At 57.3% G+C, this 18,433-nt stretch overlaps 1 protein-coding gene across 3 annotated transcripts in view; it reads right to left on the bottom strand.

Moving 5' to 3' along the window:
- The window catches only part of LOC140396037 (carbonic anhydrase 4-like), a 120,294-nt gene that overhangs the window by 36,985 nt on the left and 64,876 nt on the right, over positions 1 to 18,433 (bottom strand). For all 3 annotated transcript variants that reach the window (XM_072484102.1, XM_072484104.1, XM_072484103.1), the window contains one exon: positions 14,166 to 14,333. In XM_072484102.1, the coding sequence (XP_072340203.1) occupies positions 14,166 to 14,333 (168 nt within the window). The remainder of the gene's footprint in view (positions 1 to 14,165; positions 14,334 to 18,433) is intronic.

The raw sequence follows: 18,433 nt of genomic DNA, 5'->3' as shown, positions 1-18,433 counted from the left end.
AGGGAGAACCGCACTGTCAGAGGGTCAGTACTGAGGGAGTGCCGCACAGGCAGAGGGTCAGTGCTGAGTGAGTGCCGCACTGTCAGAGGGTCAGTACTGAGGGAGCGCCGCACAGTCAGAGTGTCAGTGCTGAGGGAGAATCGCACTGTCAGAGGGTCAGTACTGAGGGAGTGCCTCACTGTCAGAGGGTCAGTACTGTGGTAGTGCCGCACTGGCAGAGGGTCAGTACTGAGGGAGTGCCGCACTGTCAGAGGGTCAGTACTGAGTGAGTGCAGCACTGTCAGAGGGTCAGTAATGAGGGAGCGCAACACTGTCAGAGGGTCAGTACTGAGGGAGCGCCGCACTGTCAGAGGGTCAGTACTGAGGTAGTGCCGCACTGTCAGAGGGTCAGTACTGAGGGAGTGTCGCACTGTCAGAGGGTCAGTACTGAGGGAGTGCCGCACAGGCAGAGAGTCAGTACTGAGGGAATGCCTCACTCTCAGAGGGTCAGTGCTGAGTGAGTGCCGCACTGTCAGAGGGTCAGTACTGAGGTAGTGCCGCACTGTCAGAGGGTCAGTACTGAGGGAGCTCCGCACTGTCAGAGGGTCAGTACTGAGGGAGCTCCGCACTGTCAGAGGGTCAGTACTGAGGGAGTGCCGCACTGTCAGAGGGTCAGTACTGAGGGAGTGTCGCACTGTCAGAGGGTCAGTACTGAGGGAGTGCCGCACAGGCAGAGGGTCAGTACTGAGGGAGAACCGCACTGTCAGAGGGTCAGTACTGACGGAATGCCGCATTGTCAGAGGGTCAGTACTGAGGGAGTGCCGCACTGTCAGAGGGTCAGTACTGAGGGAGTGTCGCACTGTCAGAGGGTCAGTACTGAGGGAGTGCCGCACAGGCAGAGGGTCAGTACTGAGGGAGAACCGCACTGTCAGAGGGTCAGTTCTGACGGAATGCCGCATTGTCAGAGGGTCAGTACTGAGGGAGTGCCGCACTGTCGGAGGGTCAATACTGAGGGAGCGCCGCACTGTCAGAGGGTCAGTACTGAGGGAGTGCCGCACTGTCAGAGGGTCAGTACTGAGGGAGTGCCGCACTGTCAGAGTGTCAGTGCTGAGGGAGAATCGCACTGTCAGAGGGTCAGTACTGAGGGAGTGCCTCACTGTCAGAGGGTCAGTACTGTGGTAGTGCCGCACTGGCAGAGGGTCAGTACTGAGGGAGTGCAGCACTGTCAGAGGGTCAGTAATGAGGGAGCGCAACACTGTCAGAGGGTCAGTACTGAGGGAGCGCCGCACTGTCAGAGGGTCAGTACTGAGGTAGTGCCGCACTGTCAGAGGCTCAGTACTGTGGGAATGCCGCACTGTCAGAGGGTCAGTGCTGAGGGAGCGCCGCACTGTCAGAGGGTCAGTAATGAGGGAGCGCAACACTGTCAGAGGGTCAGTACTGAGGGAGCGCCGCACTGTCAGAGGGTCAGTACTGAGGTAGTGCCGCACTGTCAGAGTGTCAGTGCTGAGGGAGCGCCGCACTGTCAGAGGGTCAGTAATGAGGGAGCGCAACACTGTCAGAGGGTCAGTACTGAGGGAGTGCCGCACTGTCGGAGGGTCAGTACTGAGGGAGTGCTGCACTGTCAGAGGGTCAGTAATGAGGGAGCGCAACACTGTCAGAGGGTCAGTACTGAGGGAGCGCCGCACTGTCAGAGGGTCAGTACTGAGGCAGTGCCGCACAGTCAGAGTGTCAGTGCTGAGGGAGAATCGCACTGTCAGAGGGTCAGTACTGAGGGAGTGCCTCACTGTCAGAGGGTCAGTACTGTGGTAGTGCCGCACTGGCAGAGGGTCAGTACTGAGGGAGTGCAGCACTGTCAGAGGGTCAGTACTGAGGGAGCTCCGCACTGTCAGAGGGTCAGTAATGAGGGAGCGCAACACTGTCAGAGGGTCAGTACTGAGGGAGCTCCGCACAATCAGAGGGTCAGAACTGAGGTAGTGCCGCACTGTCAGAGGCTCAGTACTGTGGGAATGCCGCACTGTCAGAGGGTCAGTACTGAGGGAGCTCCGCACTGTCAGAGGGTCAGTACTGAGGGAGTGCCGCACGGTGAGAGGGTCAGTACTGAGGGAGTGTCGCACTGTCAGAGGGTCAGTACTGAGGGAGTGCCGCACAGGCAGAGGGTCAGTACTGAGGGAGAACCGCACTGTCAGAGGGTCAGTGCTGAGGGAGTTCTGCGCTGTCAGAGGGTCAGTACTGAGGGAGTGCCGCACTGTCGGAGGGTCAGTACTGAGGGAGTGCTGCACTGTCAGAGGGTCAGTACTGAGGGAGTGCCGCACTGTCAGAGGGTCAGTACTGAGGGAGCGCCGCATTGTCTGAGGGTCAGTACTGAGGGAGTGCCGCACTCTCAGAGGTTCAGTACTGTGGGAGTGCTGCACTGTCAGAGGGTCAGTACTGTGGGAGTGCTGCACTGTCAGAGGGTCGGTACTGAGGGAGCGCCGCACTGTCAGAGGGTCAGTACTGAGGGAGAGCCCCACAGGCAGAGGGTCAGTACTGAGGGAGAACCGCACTGTCAGACGGTCAGTATTGAGGGAGTGCAGCACTGTCAGAGGGTCAGTAATGAGGGAGCGCAACACTGTCAGAGGGTCAGTACTGAGGGAGCGCCGCACTGTCAGAGGGTCAGTACTGAGGTAGTGCCGCACTGTCAGAGGGTCAGTACTGAGGGAGTGTCGCACTGTCAGAGGGTCAGTACTGAGGGAGTGCCGCACAGGCAGAGGGTCAGTACTGAGGTAGTGCCGCACTGTCAGAGGGTCAGTACTGAGGGAGTGTCGCACTGTCAGAGGGTCAGTACTGAGGGAGAACCGCACTGTCAGAGGGTCAGTACTGAGGGAGTGCCGCACAGGCAGAGGGTCAGTGCTGAGTGAGTGCCGCACTGTCAGAGGGTCAGTACTGAGGGAGCGCCGCACAGTCAGAGTGTCAGTGCTGAGGGAGAATCGCACTGTCAGAGGGTCAGTACTGAGGGAGTGCCTCACTGTCAGAGGGTCAGTACTGTGGTAGTGCCGCACTGGCAGAGGGTCAGTACTGAGGGAGTGCCGCACTGTCAGAGGGTCAGTACTGAGTGAGTGCAGCACTTTCAGAGGGTCAGTAATGAGGGAGCGCAACACTGTCAGAGGGTCAGTACTGAGGGAGCGCCGCACTGTCAGAGGGTCAGTACTGAGGTAGTGCCGCACTGTCAGAGGGTCAGTACTGAGGGAGTGTCGCACTGTCAGAGGGTCAGTACTGAGGGAGTGCCGCACAGGCAGAGAGTCAGTACTGAGGGAATGCCTCACTCTCAGAGGGTCAGTGCTGAGTGAGTGCCGCACTGTCAGAGGGTCAGTACTGAGGTAGTGCCGCACTGTCAGAGGGTCAGTACTGAGGGAGCTCCGCACTGTCAGAGGGTCAGTACTGAGGGAGTGCCGCACTGTCAGAGGGTCAGTACTGAGGGAGCGTCGCACTGTCAGAGGGTCAGTACTGAGGGAGTGCCGCACAGGCAGAGGGTCAGTACTGAGGGAATGCCTCACTCTCAGAGGGTCAGTGCTGAGTGAGTGCCGCACTGTCAGAGGGTCAGTACTGAGGGAGTGCCTCACTGTCAGAGGGTCAGTACTGTGGTAGTGCCGCACTGGCAGAGGGTCAGTACTGAGGGAGTGCAGCACTGTCAGAGGGTCAGTAATGAGGGAGCGCAACACTGTCAGAGGGTCAGTACTGAGGGAGCGCCGCACTGTCAGAGGCTCAGTACTGTGGGAATGCCGCACTGTCAGAGGGTCAGTACTGAGGGAGCTCCGCACTGTCAGAGGGTCAGTACTGAGGGAGTGCCGCACTGTCAGAGGGTCAGTACTGAGGGAGTGTCGCACTGTCAGAGGGTCAGTACTGAGGGAGTGCCGCACAGGCAGAGGGTCAGTACTGAGGGAGAACCGCACTGTCAGAGGGTCAGTACTGACGGAATGCCGCATTGTCAGAGGGTCAGTACTGAGGGAGTGCCGCACTGTCAGAGGGTCAGTACTGAGGGAGTGTCGCACTGTCAGAGGGTCAGTACTGAGGGAGTGCAGCACAGGCAGAGGTTCAGTACTGAGGGAGAACCGCACTGTCAGAGGGTCAGTTCTGACGGAATGCCGCATTGTCAGAGGGTCAGTACTGAGGGAGTGCCGCACTGTCGGAGGTTCAATACTGAGGGAGCGCCGCACTGTCAGAGGGTCAGTACTGAGGGAGTGCCGCACTGTCAGAGGGTCAGTACTGAGGGAGTGCCGCACTGTCAGAGTGTCAGTGCTGAGGGAGAATCGCACTGTCAGAGGGTCAGTACTGAGGGAAAGCCTCACTGTCAGAGGGTCAGTACTGTGGTAGTGCCGCACTGGCAGAGGGTCAGTACTGAGGGAGTGCAGCACTGTCAGAGGGTCAGTAATGAGGGAGCGCAACACTGTCAGAGGGTCAGTACTGAGGGAGCGCCGCACTGTCAGAGGGTCAGTACTGAGGTAGTGCCGCACTGTCAGAGGCTCAGTACTGTGGGAATGCCGCACTGTCAGAGGGTCAGTGCTGAGGGAGCGCCGCACTGTCAGAGGGTCAGTAATGAGGGAGCGCAACACTGTCAGAGGGTCAGTACTGAGGGAGCGCCGCACTGTCAGAGGGTCAGTACTGAGGTAGTGCCGCACTGTCAGAGGCTCAGTACTGAGGGAGTGCTGCACTGTCAGAGGGTCAGTAATGAGGGAGCGCAACACTGTCAGAGGGTCAGTACTGAGGGAGCGCCGCACTGTCAGAGGGTCAGTACTGAGGCAGTGCCGCACAGTCAGAGTGTCAGTGCTGAGGGAGAATCGCACTGTCAGAGGGTCAGTACTGAGGGAGTGCCTCACTGTCAGAGGGTCAGTACTGTGGTAGTGCCGCACTGGCAGAGGGTCAGTACTGAGGGAGTGCAGCACTGTCAGAGGGTCAGTACTGAGGGAGCTCCGCACTGTCAGAGGGTCAGTAATGAGGGAGCGCAACACTGTCAGAGGGTCAGTACTGAGGGAGCTCCGCACAATCAGAGGGTCAGAACTGAGGTAGTGCCGCACTGTCAGAGGCTCAGTACTGTGGGAATGCCGCACTGTCAGAGGGTCAGTACTGAGGGAGCTCCGCACTGTCAGAGGGTCAGTACTGAGGGAGTGCCGCACGGTGAGAGGGTCAGTACTGAGGGAGTGTCGCACTGTCAGAGGGTCAGTACTGAGGGAGTGCCGCACAGGCAGAGGGTCAGTACTGAGGGAGAACCGCACTGTCAGAGGGTCAGTGCTGAGGGAGTGCTGCGCTGTCAGAGGGTCAGTACTGAGGGAGTGCCGCACTGTCGGAGGGTCACTACTGAGGGAGTGCTGCACTGTCAGAGGGTCAGTACTGAGGGAGTGCCGCACTGTCAGAGGGTCAGTACTGAGGGAGCGCCGCATTGTCTGAGGGTCAGTACTGAGGGAGTGCCGCACTCTCAGAGGTTCAGTACTGTGGGAGTGCTGCACTGTCAGAGGGTCAGTACTGTGGGAGTGCTGCACTGTCAGACGGTCAGTACTGAGGGAGTGCTGCACTGTCAGAGGGTCAGTACTGAGGGAGTGCCGCATTGTCAGAGGATCAGTGCTGAGGGAGCGCCGCACTGTCAGAGGGTCAGTACTGAGGGACTGCTGCACTGTCAGAGGGTCAGTACTGAGGGAGTGCTGCACTGTCAGAGCGTCAGTGCTGAGGGAGTGCCGCACTGTCAGAGGGTCAGTACTGAGGGAATGCCTCACTGTCAGAGGATCAACACTTCTGGAGCGCCGCACTGTCAGAGGGTCAGTACTGAGGTAATGCCTCACTGTCAGAGGGTCAGTGCTGAGTGAGTGCCGCACTGTCAGAGAATCAGTACTGAGGGAGCGCCGCACTGTCAGAGGCACAGTACTGAGGGAGTGCCGCACTGTAAGAGCGTCAGTACTGAGGGAGTGCCGCAATGTCGGAGGGTCAGGACTGAGGGAGTGCTGCACTGTCTGGCGGTCACAACTGAGGGAGTGCTGCACTGTCAGAGGGTCAGGACTGAGGGAGCACCGCATTGTCGGAGGGTCAGTACTGAGGGAGTGCTGCATTGTCAGAGGTTCAGTACTGAGAGAGTGCTGCACTGTCAGAGGTTCAGTACTGTGGGAGTGCCGCATTGTCAGAGGATCAGTGCTGAGGTAGTGCCGCATTGTCGGAGGGTCAGTACTGAGGGAGTGCCGCACAGTCAGAGCGTCAGTACTGAGGGAGCGCTGCACTGTCAGGGGGTCAGTACTGAGGGAGTGCCGCACTGTCAGAGGATCAGTACTGAGGGAGTGCCACACTGTCAGAGGGTCAGTACTGAGGGAGTGCCGCACCGTCAGAGGGTCAGTACTGAGGGAGCGCTGCACTGTCAGAGGGTCAGTACTGAGGGAGTGCCGCACTGTCAGAGGGTCAGTACTGAGGGAGCGCCGCACTGTCAGAGGGTCAGTACTGAGGGAGTGCCGCACTGTCAGAGAGTCAGTACTGACGGAATGCCGCACTGTCAGTGGGTCAGTACTGAGGGAGAGCCCCACAGGCAGAGGGTCAGTACTGAGGGAGAACCGCACTGTCAGACGGTCAGTACTGAGGGAGCACCGCACTGTCAGAGGGGGAATACTGAGGGAGAACCGCACTCTCAGAGGGTCAGTGCTGAGTGAGTGCCGCACTGTCAGAGGGTCAGTACTGAGGGAGCGCCGCACTGTCAGAGGGTCAGTACTGAGGCAGTGCCGCACAGTCAGAGTGTCAGTGCTGAGGGAGAATCGCACTGTCAGAGGGTCAGTACTGAGGGAGTGCCGCACTGGCAGAGGGTCAGTACTGTGGTAGTGCCGCACTGGCAGAGGGTCAGTACTGAGGGAGTGCAGCACTGTCAGAGGGTCAGTAATGAGGGAGCGCAACACTGTCAGAGGGTCAGTACTGAGGGAGCGCCGCACTGTCAGAGGGCCAGTACTGAGGGAGTGCCGCACTGTCAGAGGCTCAGTACTGAGGGAGTGCTGCACTGTCAGAGGGTCAGTAATGAGGGAGCGCAACACTGTCAGAGGGTCAGTACTGAGGGAGCGCCGCACTGTCAGAGGGTCAGTACTGAGGGAGTGCCGCACTGTCAGAGGCTCAGTACTGAGGGAGTGCTGCACTGTCAGAGGGTCAGTACTGAGGGAGCTCCGCACTGTCGGAGGGTCAGTACTGAGGGAGTGCCGCACTGTCAGAGGGTCAGTACTGAGGGAGTGCTGCACTGTCAGAGGGTCAGTACTGAGGGAGTGCCGCACTGTCAGAGGGTCAGTACTGAGGGAGTGCCGCACTGTCAGAGGGTCAGTACTGACGGAATGCCGCATTGTCAGAGGGTCCGTACTGAGGGAGTGCCGCACTGTCAGAGGGTCAGTTCTGAGGGAGAACTGCACTGTCAGAGGGTCCGTACTGAGGGAGTGCCGCACTGTCAGAGGGTCAGTGCTGAGGGAGAACCGCAAAGTCAGACGGTCAGTATTGAGGGAGCACCGCACTGTCAGAGAGGGAATACTGAGGGTGTGCCGCACTGTCAGAGGGTCAGTACTGAGGGAGTGCCGCACTGTCAGAGGGTCAGTACTGAGGGTGTGCCGCACTGTCAGAGGGTCAGTACTGAGGGAGCGCCGCACTGTCAGAGGGTCAGTACTGAGTGAGTGCCGCACTGTCAGAGGGTCAGTACTGAGGGAGAGCTGCACTGTCAGAGGGTCAGTACTGAGGGAAAGCCTCACTCTCAGAGGGTCAGTGCTGAGTGAGTGCCGCACTGTCAGAGGGTCAGTACTGAGGGAGAGCTGCACTGTCAGAGGGTCAGTACTGAGGGAATGCCGCACTGTCAGAGGGTCAGTACTGAGGGAGCGCCGCACTGTCAGAGGGTCAGTACTGAGGCAGTGCCGCACAGTCAGAGTGTCAGTGCTGAGGGAGAATCGCACTGTCAGAGGGTCAGTAGTGAGGGAGTGCCTCACTGTCAGAGGGTCAGTACTGTGGTAGTGCCGCACTGGCAGAGGGTCAGTACTGAGGGAGTGCAGCACTGTCAGAGGGTCAGTAATGAGGGAGCGCAACACTGTCAGAGGGTCAGTACTGAGGGAGCGCCGCACTGTCAGAGGGTCAGTACTGAGGTAGTGCCGCACTGTCAGAGGTTCAGTACTGTGGGAATGCCGCACTGTCAGAGGGTCAGTACTGAGGGAGCTCCGCACAATCAGAGGGTCAGAACTGAGGGAGCGCCGCACTGTCAGAGGGTCAGTACTGAGGTAGTGCCGCACTGTCAGAGGCTCAGTACTGTGGGAGCGCCGCACTGTCAGGGTCAGTACTGAGGGAGCGCCGCACTGTCAGAGGGTCAGTACTGAGGGAGCTCCGCACTGTCAGAGGGTCAGTACTGAGGGAGTGCCGCACTGTCAGAGGGTCAGTACTGAGGGAGTGTCGCACTGTCAGAGGGTCAGTACTGAGGGAGTGCCGCACAGGCAGAGGGTTAGTACTGAGGGAGAACCGCACTGTCAGAGGGTCAGTGCTGAGGGAGTGCTGCACTGTCAGAGGGTCAGTACTGAGGGAGTGCCGCACTGTCGGATGGTCAGTACTGAGGGAGTGCTGCACTGTCAGAGGGTCAGTACTGAGGGAGTGCCGCACTGTCAGAGGGTCAGTACTGAGGGAGCGCCGCATTGTCTGAGGGTCAGTACTGAGGGAGTGCCGCACTCTCAGAGGTTCAGTACTGTGGGAGTGCTGCACTGTCAGAGGGTCAGTACTGTGGGAGTGCTGCACTGTCAGAGGGTCAGTACTGAGGGAGTGCTGCACTGTCAGAGGGTCAGTACTGAGGGAGTCCCGCATTGTCAGAGGATCAGTGCTGAGCAAGTGCCGCATTGTCGGAGAGTCAGTACTGAGGGAGTGCAGCACTGTCCGAGGGTCAGTACTGAGGCAGTGCCGCACAGTCAGACCGTCAGTGCTGAGGGAGAATCGCACTGTCAGAGGGTCAGTACTAAGGGAGTGCCGCACTGTCAGAAGGGCAGTATTGAGAGAGCACCGCATAGTCGGAGGGTCAGTACTGAGTCAGTGCCGCACAATCAGAGCGTCAGTGCTGAGGGAGAACCACACTGTCAGAGGGTCAGTACTGAGGGAGTGCCGCACGGTCAGAGGGTCAGTATGGAGGGGGAGCGGCACTGTTAGAGGGTCAGTACTGAGGGAGTGCTGCACTGTCAGAGGGTCAGTGCTGAGGGAGTGCCGCACTGTCAGAGGGTCAGTACTGAGGGAATGCCTCACTGTCGGAGGGTCAGTACTGAGGGAGTGCCGCACTGTCGGAGGATCAACACTTCGGGAGGGCCGCACTGTCAGAGGGTCAGTACTGAGGGAATGCCTCACTGTCAGAGGGTCAGTGCTGAGTGAGTGCCGCACTGTCAGAGAATCAGTACTGAGGGAGCGCCGCACTGTCAGAGGCACAGTACTGAGGGAGAGCCGCACTGTTAGAGGGTCTGTACTGAGGGAATGCCTCACTGTCAGAGGATCAGTACGGAGGGAATGCCGCACTGCCAGAAGGTCAGTACTGAGGGAGTGCCGCACTGTCAGTGGGTCAGTACTGAGGGAGCGCCGCTCTGTCAGAGGGTCAGTACTGAGGGAGTGCCGCACTGTCAGAGGGTCAGTACTGAGGGAGCGCCGCTCTGTCAGAGGGTCAGTACTGAGGGAGTGTCGCACTGTCAGAGGGTCAGTACTGAGGGAATGCCGCGCTGTCAGAGGGTCAGTACTGAGGGAGTGCCGCACTGTCAGAGAGTCAGTACTGACGGAATGCCGCACTGTCAGAGGGTCAGTACTGAGGGAGCGCCGGAATGTCAGAGGGTCAGTACTGAGGGAGAGCCGCACAGGCAGAGGGTCAGTACTGAGGGAGAACCGCACTGTCAGAGGGTCAGTACTGAGGGAGTGCCTCACTCTCAGAGGGTCAGTGCTGAGTGAGTGCCGCACTGTCAGAGGGTCAGTACTGAGGGAGCGCCGCACAGTCAGAGCGTCAGTGCTGAGGGAGAACCGCACTGTCAGAGGGTCAGTACTGAGGGAGTGCCTCACTGTCAGAGGGTCAGTACTGTGGTAGTGCCGCACTGGCAGAGGGTCAGTACTGAGGGAGTGCCGCACTGTCAGAGGGTCAGTAATGAGGGAGCGCCACACTTTCAGAGGGTCAGTACTGAGGGAGTGCCGCACTGTCAGAAGGGCAGTATTGAGGGAGCACCGCATTGTCGGAGGGTCAGTACTGAGGGAGTGCCGCACTGTCAGAGGGCCAGTACTGAGGGAGTGCCGCACTGTCAGAGGGTCAGAACTGAGGGAGTGCCACACTGTCAGAGGGTCAGTACGGAGGGGATGCGGCAGTGTTAGAGGATCAGTACTGAGGGAGTGCTGCACAGTCAGAGGGTCAGTGCTGAGGGAGTGCCGCACTGTCAGAAGGTCAGTACTGAGGGAATGCCTCACTGTCAGAGGGTCAGTATTGAGGGAATGCCGCACCGTCAGAAGGTCAGTACTGAGGGAGCGCCGCACTGTCAGAGGGTCAGTACTGAGGGAGTGCTGCACTGTCAGAGGCTCAGTACTGAGGGAATGCCGCACTGTCAGAGGGTCAGTGCTGAGGGAGTGCCGCAGAGACAGAGCGTCAGGACTGAGGGAGAACCGCACTGTCAGAGGATCAACACTGAGGGAGCGCCGCACTGTCGGAGGGTCAGTACTGAGGGAGTGCCGCACTGTCAGAGGGTCAATACTGAGGGAGCGCCGCACTGTCAGAGGGTCAGTACTGAGGGAATGCCTCACTGTCAGAGGGTCAGTGCTGAGTGAGTGCCGCACTGTCAGAGGGTCAGGACTGAGGGAGCGCCGCACTGTCAGAGGGTCAGTACTGAGGGAGTGCCGCAAAGTCAGAGGGTCAGTACTGAGGGAGCGCTGCACTGTCAGAGGGTCAGTGCTGAGGGAATGCAGAACTGCCAGAGGGTCAGTACTGAGGGAGTGCCGCACAGTCAGAGCGTCAGTACTGAGGGTGAACTGCACTGTCAGAGGGTCAGTACTGAGGGAGTGCCGCACTGTCAGATGGTTAATACTGAAGGAGCGCCGCACTGTCAGAGGGTCAGTACTGAGGGAGTGCTGCACTGTCAGAGGGTCAGTACTGAGGGAGTGCCGCACAGTCAGAGCGTCAGTACTGAGGGAGTGCCGCACAGTCAGGGCATCAGTACTGAGTGAGCGCCGCACTGTCAGAGCGTCAGTACTGAGGGAGTGCCGCACAGTCAGGGCATCAGTACTGAGGGAGCACCGCACTGTCAGAGGGTCAGTGCTGAGGGAGTGCCGCACTGTCAGAGGGTCAGTACTGAGGGAGTGACGCACTGTGAGAGCGTCAGTGCTGAGGGAGTACCGCACTGTCAGAGGGTCAGTGCTGAGGGAGTGCCGCACTGTCAGAGGGTCAATACTGAGGGAGCGCCGCACTGTCAGAGGGTCAGTACTGAGGGAGTGCCGCACAGTCAGAGCGACAGTACTGAGGGAGAACCGCACTGTCAGAGGTTCAACACTGAGGGAGCGCCGGACTGTTAGAGGGTCAGTACTGAGGGAGTGCTTGCACTGTCAGAGGGTCAGTACTGAGGGAATGCCGCACTTTCAGAGGGTCAGTACTGAGGGAGTGCCGCACTGTCAGAGGGTCAGTACTGTGGGAGATCCGCACTGTCAGAGGGTCAGTGCTGAGGGAGCACCGCACTGTCAGAGGGTCATTACTGAGGGAGAACCGCACTGTCAGAGGGTCATTTCTGACGGAGTGCCGCACTGTCAGAAGGTCAGTACTGAGGGAGCGCCGCACTGTCAGAGCGTCAGTGCTGAGGGAGTACCGCACTGTCAGAGGGTCAGTACTGAGGGAGTGCTGCACTGTCAGAGGGTCAGTACTGAAGGAGAACCGCACTATCTGAGGGTCAGTGCTGAGGGAGCGCTGCACTGTCGGAGGGTCAGTACTGAGGGAGCGCCGCACTGTCAGAGGGTCAGTACTGAGGGGTTGCCGCACAGTCAGAGGGTCAGTGCTTAGGGAGTGCTGCACTGTCACAGCGTCAGTACTGAGGGAGTGCCGCACTGTCAGAGCGTCAGTACTGAGGGAGTAACTCACTGTCAGAGGGTCAATACTGAGGGAGCGCCGCACTGTCAGAGGGTCAGTACTGAGGGAGCGCCGCACTGTCAGAGTGTGAGTACTGAGGGAGTAACTCACTGTCAGAGGGTCAATACTGAGGGAGCGCCGCACTGTCAGAGGGTCAGTGCTGAGGGAGCGCCGCACTGTCAGAGGGTCAGTACTGAGGGAGCGCCGCACTGTCAGAGGGTCAGTACTGAGGGAGCGCTTCACTGTCAGAGGGTCAGTACTGAGCGAGTGCCGCACTGTCAGAGGGTCAGTACTGAGGGAGTGCTGCACTGTCAGAGGGTCAGTACTGAGGGAGTGCTGCACTGTCGGAGTGTCAGTACTGAGGGAGTGCTGCACTGTCAGAGGGTCAGTACTGAGGGAGCGCGACACTGTCGGAGTGTCAGTACTGAGGGAATGCCGCACTGTCAGAGGGTCAGTAGTGAGGGAGCGCCACACTGTCGGAGGGTCAGTGCTGATTGAGTGCCGCACTGTCAGAGGTTCAGTACTGATGGAGTGCCGCAATGTCGGAGGGTCAGTACTGAGGGAGTGCCGCACTGTCAGAGGGTCAGTACTGAGGGAGTGCTGCACTGTCAGAGGGTCAGTACTGAGGGAGCGCCGCACTGTCAGAGGGTCAGTGCTGATTGAGTGCCGCACTGTCAGAGGTTCAGTACTGATGGAGTGCCGCAATGTCGGAGGGTCCCAACTGAGGGAGCGCCGCACGGTCAGAGGGTCAGTACTGAGGGAGTGTCGCACTATCAGAGGGTCAGTACTGAGGGAATGCCGCGCTGTCAGAGGGTCAGTACTGAGGGAGTGCCGCACTGTCAGAGAGTCAGTACTGACGGAATGCCGCACTGTCAGAGGGTCAGTACTGAGGGAGAACCGCACTGTCAGAGGGTCAGTACTGAGGGAGTGCCGCACTGTCAGTGGGTCAGTGCCAAGGCAGTGCCGCACTGTCAGAGGGTCAGTACTGAGGGAGCGCTGCACTGTCAGAGGGTCAGTACTGAAGGAGTGCCGCACTGTCAGAGGGTCAGTACTGATGAGCTCCGCACTGTCAGAGGGTCAATACTGAGGGAGCGCCGCACTGTAAGAGGGTCAGTACTGAAGGAGAACCGCACTATCTGAGGGTCAGTGCTGAGGGAGCGCCGCACTGTCGGAGGGTCAGTACGGAGGGAGTGCCGCACTGTCAGAGGGTCAGTGCTGACGGAGTGCCGCACTGTCAGAGGGTCAGTACTGAGGGGGTGCCGCACAGTCAGAGGGTCAGTATTGAGGGAGTGCCGCACTGTCAGAGCGTCAGTACTGAGGGAGTGCCGCACTGTCAGAGGGTCAGTACTGAGGGAGTGCCGCACTGTCAGAGGGTCAGTACTGAGGCAGTGCCGCACAGTTAGAGCGTCAGTACTGAGGGAGCGCCGCACTATCAGAGTGTGAGTACTGAGGGAGTAACTCACTGTCAGAGGGTCAATACTGAGGGAGCGCCGCACTGTCAGAGGGTCAGTACTGAGGTAGTGCTTCACTGTCAGAGGGTCAGTACTGAGGGAGTGCCGCTATGTCAGAGGGTCGGTACTGAGGGAGTGCTGCACTGTCGGAGTGTCAATACTGATGGAGTGCTGCACTGTCGGAGTTTCAGTACTGAGGGAGTGCTGCACTGTCGGAGTGTCAGGACTGAGGGAATGCCGCACTGTCAGAGGTTCAGTGCTGATTGAGTGCCGCACTGTCAGAGGTTCAGTACTGATGGAGTGCCGCAATGTCGGAGGGTCAGGACTGAGGGAGTGCCGCACTGTCAGAGGGTCAGTACTGAGGGAGCACCGCACTGTCAGAGCGTCAGTACTGAGGGAGCGCCCTACTGTCAGAGGGTCAGTACTGAGGGAGTGCCACACTGTCAGAGGGTCAGTCCTGAGGGAGCTCCGCACTGTTGGAGGGTCAGTACTGAGGGAGTGCCGCATTGTTGGAGGGATAGTACTGAGGGAGCGCCGCATTGTTGAATGGTCAGTACTGAGGCAGCACCGCAGTGTCGAATTATCAGTACTGAGGGAGTGCCGCACTGTCAGAGGGTCAGTGCTGAGGGTGAATATTTGTTGTGATGGAGGTTATTTACTGCGAGTACCTGAGGTGGGCGTGCGTTCAATCTTCTTCACAAATTGCCGATTATCGTAATAGTGGAATTGAAACGGGCCCAGCATCTCATTCCTGACGGCCTTGCTTTTCTGGATATTAATTGGAGATTGTTCGGAGCCATTGCAGGTCGGATATGTTGTAGGCCAGGAAGAGGGACCTGAAAAAAGAAATATAATGTTACATAATCACACATGAATCCCCATTTCCCAGTCAGCTCTCTCTCTCTTTCAGGGGGATATCTGTACACTGACCGGTGTCTCTCTCTCAGATCCCTAACACACTGTGACACCCGGTCCCAGAGGGGGAAAGGACAGTGTATCTAACACACTGTGACACTGTCCCAGAGGGGGAAAGGACAGTGTATCGAACACACTGTGACACTGTCCCAGAGGGGGAAAGGACAGTGTATCTAACACACTGTGACACTGTCCACGAGGGGGAAAGGACAGTGTATCTAACACACTGTGACACCCGGTCCCAGAGGGGGAAAGGACAGTGTATCTAACACACTGTGACACTGTCCCAGAGGGGGAAAGGACAGTGTATCTAACACACTGTGAAACCCGGTTCCAGAGAGGGAAAGTACAGTGTATCTAACACACTGTGACACCCAGTCCCAGAGGGGGAAAGGACAGTGTATCTAACACACTGTGACACCCGGTCCCAGAGGGGGAAAGGACAGTGTAACTAACACACTGTGACACCCGGTCTCAGAGGGGGAAAGGACAGTGTATCTAACACACTGTGACACTGTCCCAGAGGGGGAAAGGACAGTGTATCTAACACACTGTGACACTGTCCCAGAGGGGGAAAGGACAGTGTATCTAACACACTGTGACACCCAGTCTCAGAGGGGGAAAGGACAGTGTATCTAACACACTGTGACACCCGGTCCCAGAGGGGGAAAGGACAGTGTATCTAACACACTGTGATACCCGGTCCCAGAGGGGGAAAGGACAGTGTATCTAACACACTGTGACACCCAGTCCCAGAGGGGGAAAGGACAGTGTATCTAACACACCGTGACACTGTCCCAGAGGGGGAAAGGACAGTGTATCTAACACAATGTGACACCCGGTCCCAGAGGTGGAAAGGACAGTGTATCTAACACACTGTAACACTGTCCCAGAGGGGGAAAGGACAGTGTATCTAACATACTGTGACACCCGGTCCCAGGGGGGGAAAGGACAGTGTATCTAACACACTGTGACACTGTCCCAGAGGGGGAAAGGACAGTTTATCTAACACACTGTGACACCCGGTCCCAGAGGGGGAAAGGACAGTGTATCTAACACACTGTGACACCCGGTCCCAGAGGGGGAAAGGACAGTGTATCTAACACACTGTGACACCCGGCCTCAGAGGGGGAAAGGACAGTGTATCTAACACACTGTGACACCCGGTCCCAGAGGGGGAAAGGACAGTGTATCTAACACACTGTGACACCCGGTCTCAGAGGGGGAAAGGACAGTGTATCCAACACACTGTGACACTGTCCCAGAGGGGGAAAGGACAGTGTATCTAACACACTGTGACACTGTCCCAGAGGGAGAAAGGACAGTGTATCTAACACACTGTGACACCCGGTCCCAGAGGGGGAAAGGACAGCGTATCTAACACACTGTGATACCCGGTCCCAGAGGGGGAAAGGACAGTGTATCTAACACACTGTAACACCCAGTCCCAGAAGGGGAAAGGACAGTGTATCTAACACACTGTGACACTGTCCCAGAGGGGGAAAGGACAGTGTATCTAACATACTGTGACACCCGGTCCCAGAGGGGGAAAGGACAGTGTATCTAACACACTGTGACACTGTCCCAGAGGGGGAAAGGACAGTGTATCTAACACACTGTGACACCCAGTCCCAGAGGGGGAAAGGACAGTGTATCTAACACACTGTGACACTGTCCCAGAGGGGGAAAGGACAGTGTATCTAACACAATGTGACACCCGGTCCCAGAGGTGGAAAGGACAGTGTATCTAACACACTGTAACACTGTCCCAGAGGGGGAAAGGACAGTGTATCTAACACACTGTGACACTGTCTCAGAGGGGGAAAGGACAGTTTATCTAACACACTGTGACACCCGGTCCCAGAGGGGGAAAGAACAGTGTATCTAACACACTGTGATACCCTGTCCCAGAGGGGGAATGGACAGTGTATCTAACACACTGTGACACCCGGTCCCAGAGGGGGAAAGGACAGTGTATCTAACACACTGTGACACCCGGTCCAGAGGGGGAAAGGACAGTGTATCTAAAACACTTTGACGCCCAATCCCAGAGGGGGAAGGACAGTGTATCTAACACATTGTGACACTGTCCCAGAGGGGGAAAGGACAGTGTATCTAACACATTGTGATACCCGGTCCCAGAGGGGGAAAGGACAGTTTATCTAACACACAGTGACACTGTCCCAGAGGGGGAAAGGACAGTGTATCTAGCACACTGTGACACTGTCCCAGAGGAGGAAAGGACAGTGTGTCTAACACACTGTGACACTGTCCCAGAGGGGGAAAGGACAGTGTATCTAACACACTGTGACATCCGGTCCCAGAGGGGGAAAGGAAAGTGTATCTAACACACTGTGACACTGTCCCAGACAGGGAAAGGACAGTGTATCTAACACACTGTGACACTGTCCCAGAGGGAGAAAGGACAGTGTATCTAACACATAGTGACACCCAGTCCCAGAGGGGGAAAGGACAGTTTATCGAACACACTATGACACAGTCCCAGAGGGGGAAAGGTCAGTGTATCTAACACACTGTGACACTGTCCCAGAGGGAGAAAGGACAGTGTATCTAACACATAGTGACACCCAGTCCCAGAGGGGGAAAGGACAGTGTATCTAACACACTGTGACACTGTCCCAGACAGGGAAAGGACAGTGTATCGAACACACTATGACACAATCCCAGAGGGGGAAAGGTCAGTGTATCTAACACACTGTGACACTGTCCCAGAGGGAGAAAGGACAGTGTATCTAACACACTGTGACACCCGGTCCCAGAGGGGGAAAGGACAGTGTACCTAACACACTGCGACACCCAGTCCCAGAGGGGGAAAGGACAGTGTATCTAACATACTGTGACACTGTCCCAGAGGGAGAAAGGACAGTGTATCTAACACACTGTAACACCCGGCCCCAGAGGGGGAATGGACAGTGTATCTAACACACTGTGACACTGTCCCAGAGGGGGAAAGGACAGTGTATCTAACACACTGTGATACTGTCCCAGAGGGGGAAAGGACAGTGTATCTAACACACTGACACCCCGTCCCAGAGGGGGAAAGGTCAGTGTATCTAACACACTGTGACACCAGGTCCCAGTGGGGGAAAGGACACTGTATCTAACACACTGTGACACTGTCCCAGAGGGGGAAAGGACAGTCTATCTAACACACTGGGACACTGAACCCAGAGGGGAAAAGGACAGTGTATCTAATACACTATGAAACCCAGTCCCAGAGGGGGAAAGGACAGTGCATATAACACACTGTGACACCCGGTCCAAGAACGGGAATGGACAGTGTATCTAACACACTGTGACACCCGGTCCCATAGGGGGAAAGGACAGTGCATCTAATACACTGTGACACCCGGTCCCATAGGGGGAAAGGACAGTGCATCTAACACACTGTGACACTGTCCCAGAGGGGGAAAGGACAGTTTATCTAACACACTGTGACACCAGATCCCAGTGGGGGAAAGGACACTGTATCTCACACACTGTGACACAGTCCCAGAGGGGGAAAGGACTGTGTATCTAACACACTGTGACACCCGGTCCCAGAGGGGGAAAGGACAGTGTATCTAACACACTGTGACACTGGCCCAGAGGGGGAAAGGACAGTGTATCTAACGCACTGTGCCACCCAGTCCAAGAGGGGGAAAGGACAGTGTATCCAGGACACTGTGACACTGTCCCAGAGGGGGAAAGGACAGTGTATCTAACACACTGTGACACCCGGTCCCAGAGGGGGAAAGGACAGTGTATCTAACACACTGTGACACTGTCCCAGAGGGGGAAAGGACAGTGTATCTAACACACTGTGACACTGTCCCTGACGGGGAAAGGACAGTGTATCTAACACACTGTGACACCCGGTCACAGAGGGGGAAAGGACAGTGTATATAACACTCTGTGACACTGTCCCAGAGGGTAACGGACAGTGTATCTAACACACTGTGACACACGGGCCCAGAGGGGTATAGGACAGTGTATCGAACAGACTGTGGCACCCGGTCCC

Source organism: Scyliorhinus torazame, chromosome 19, assembly GCF_047496885.1.
Source record: "Scyliorhinus torazame isolate Kashiwa2021f chromosome 19, sScyTor2.1, whole genome shotgun sequence".
In the NCBI taxonomy this organism is placed as follows: Eukaryota; Metazoa; Chordata; class Chondrichthyes; order Carcharhiniformes; family Scyliorhinidae; genus Scyliorhinus; species Scyliorhinus torazame.
This window is presented reverse-complemented; position numbering and strand designations above follow the sequence as displayed.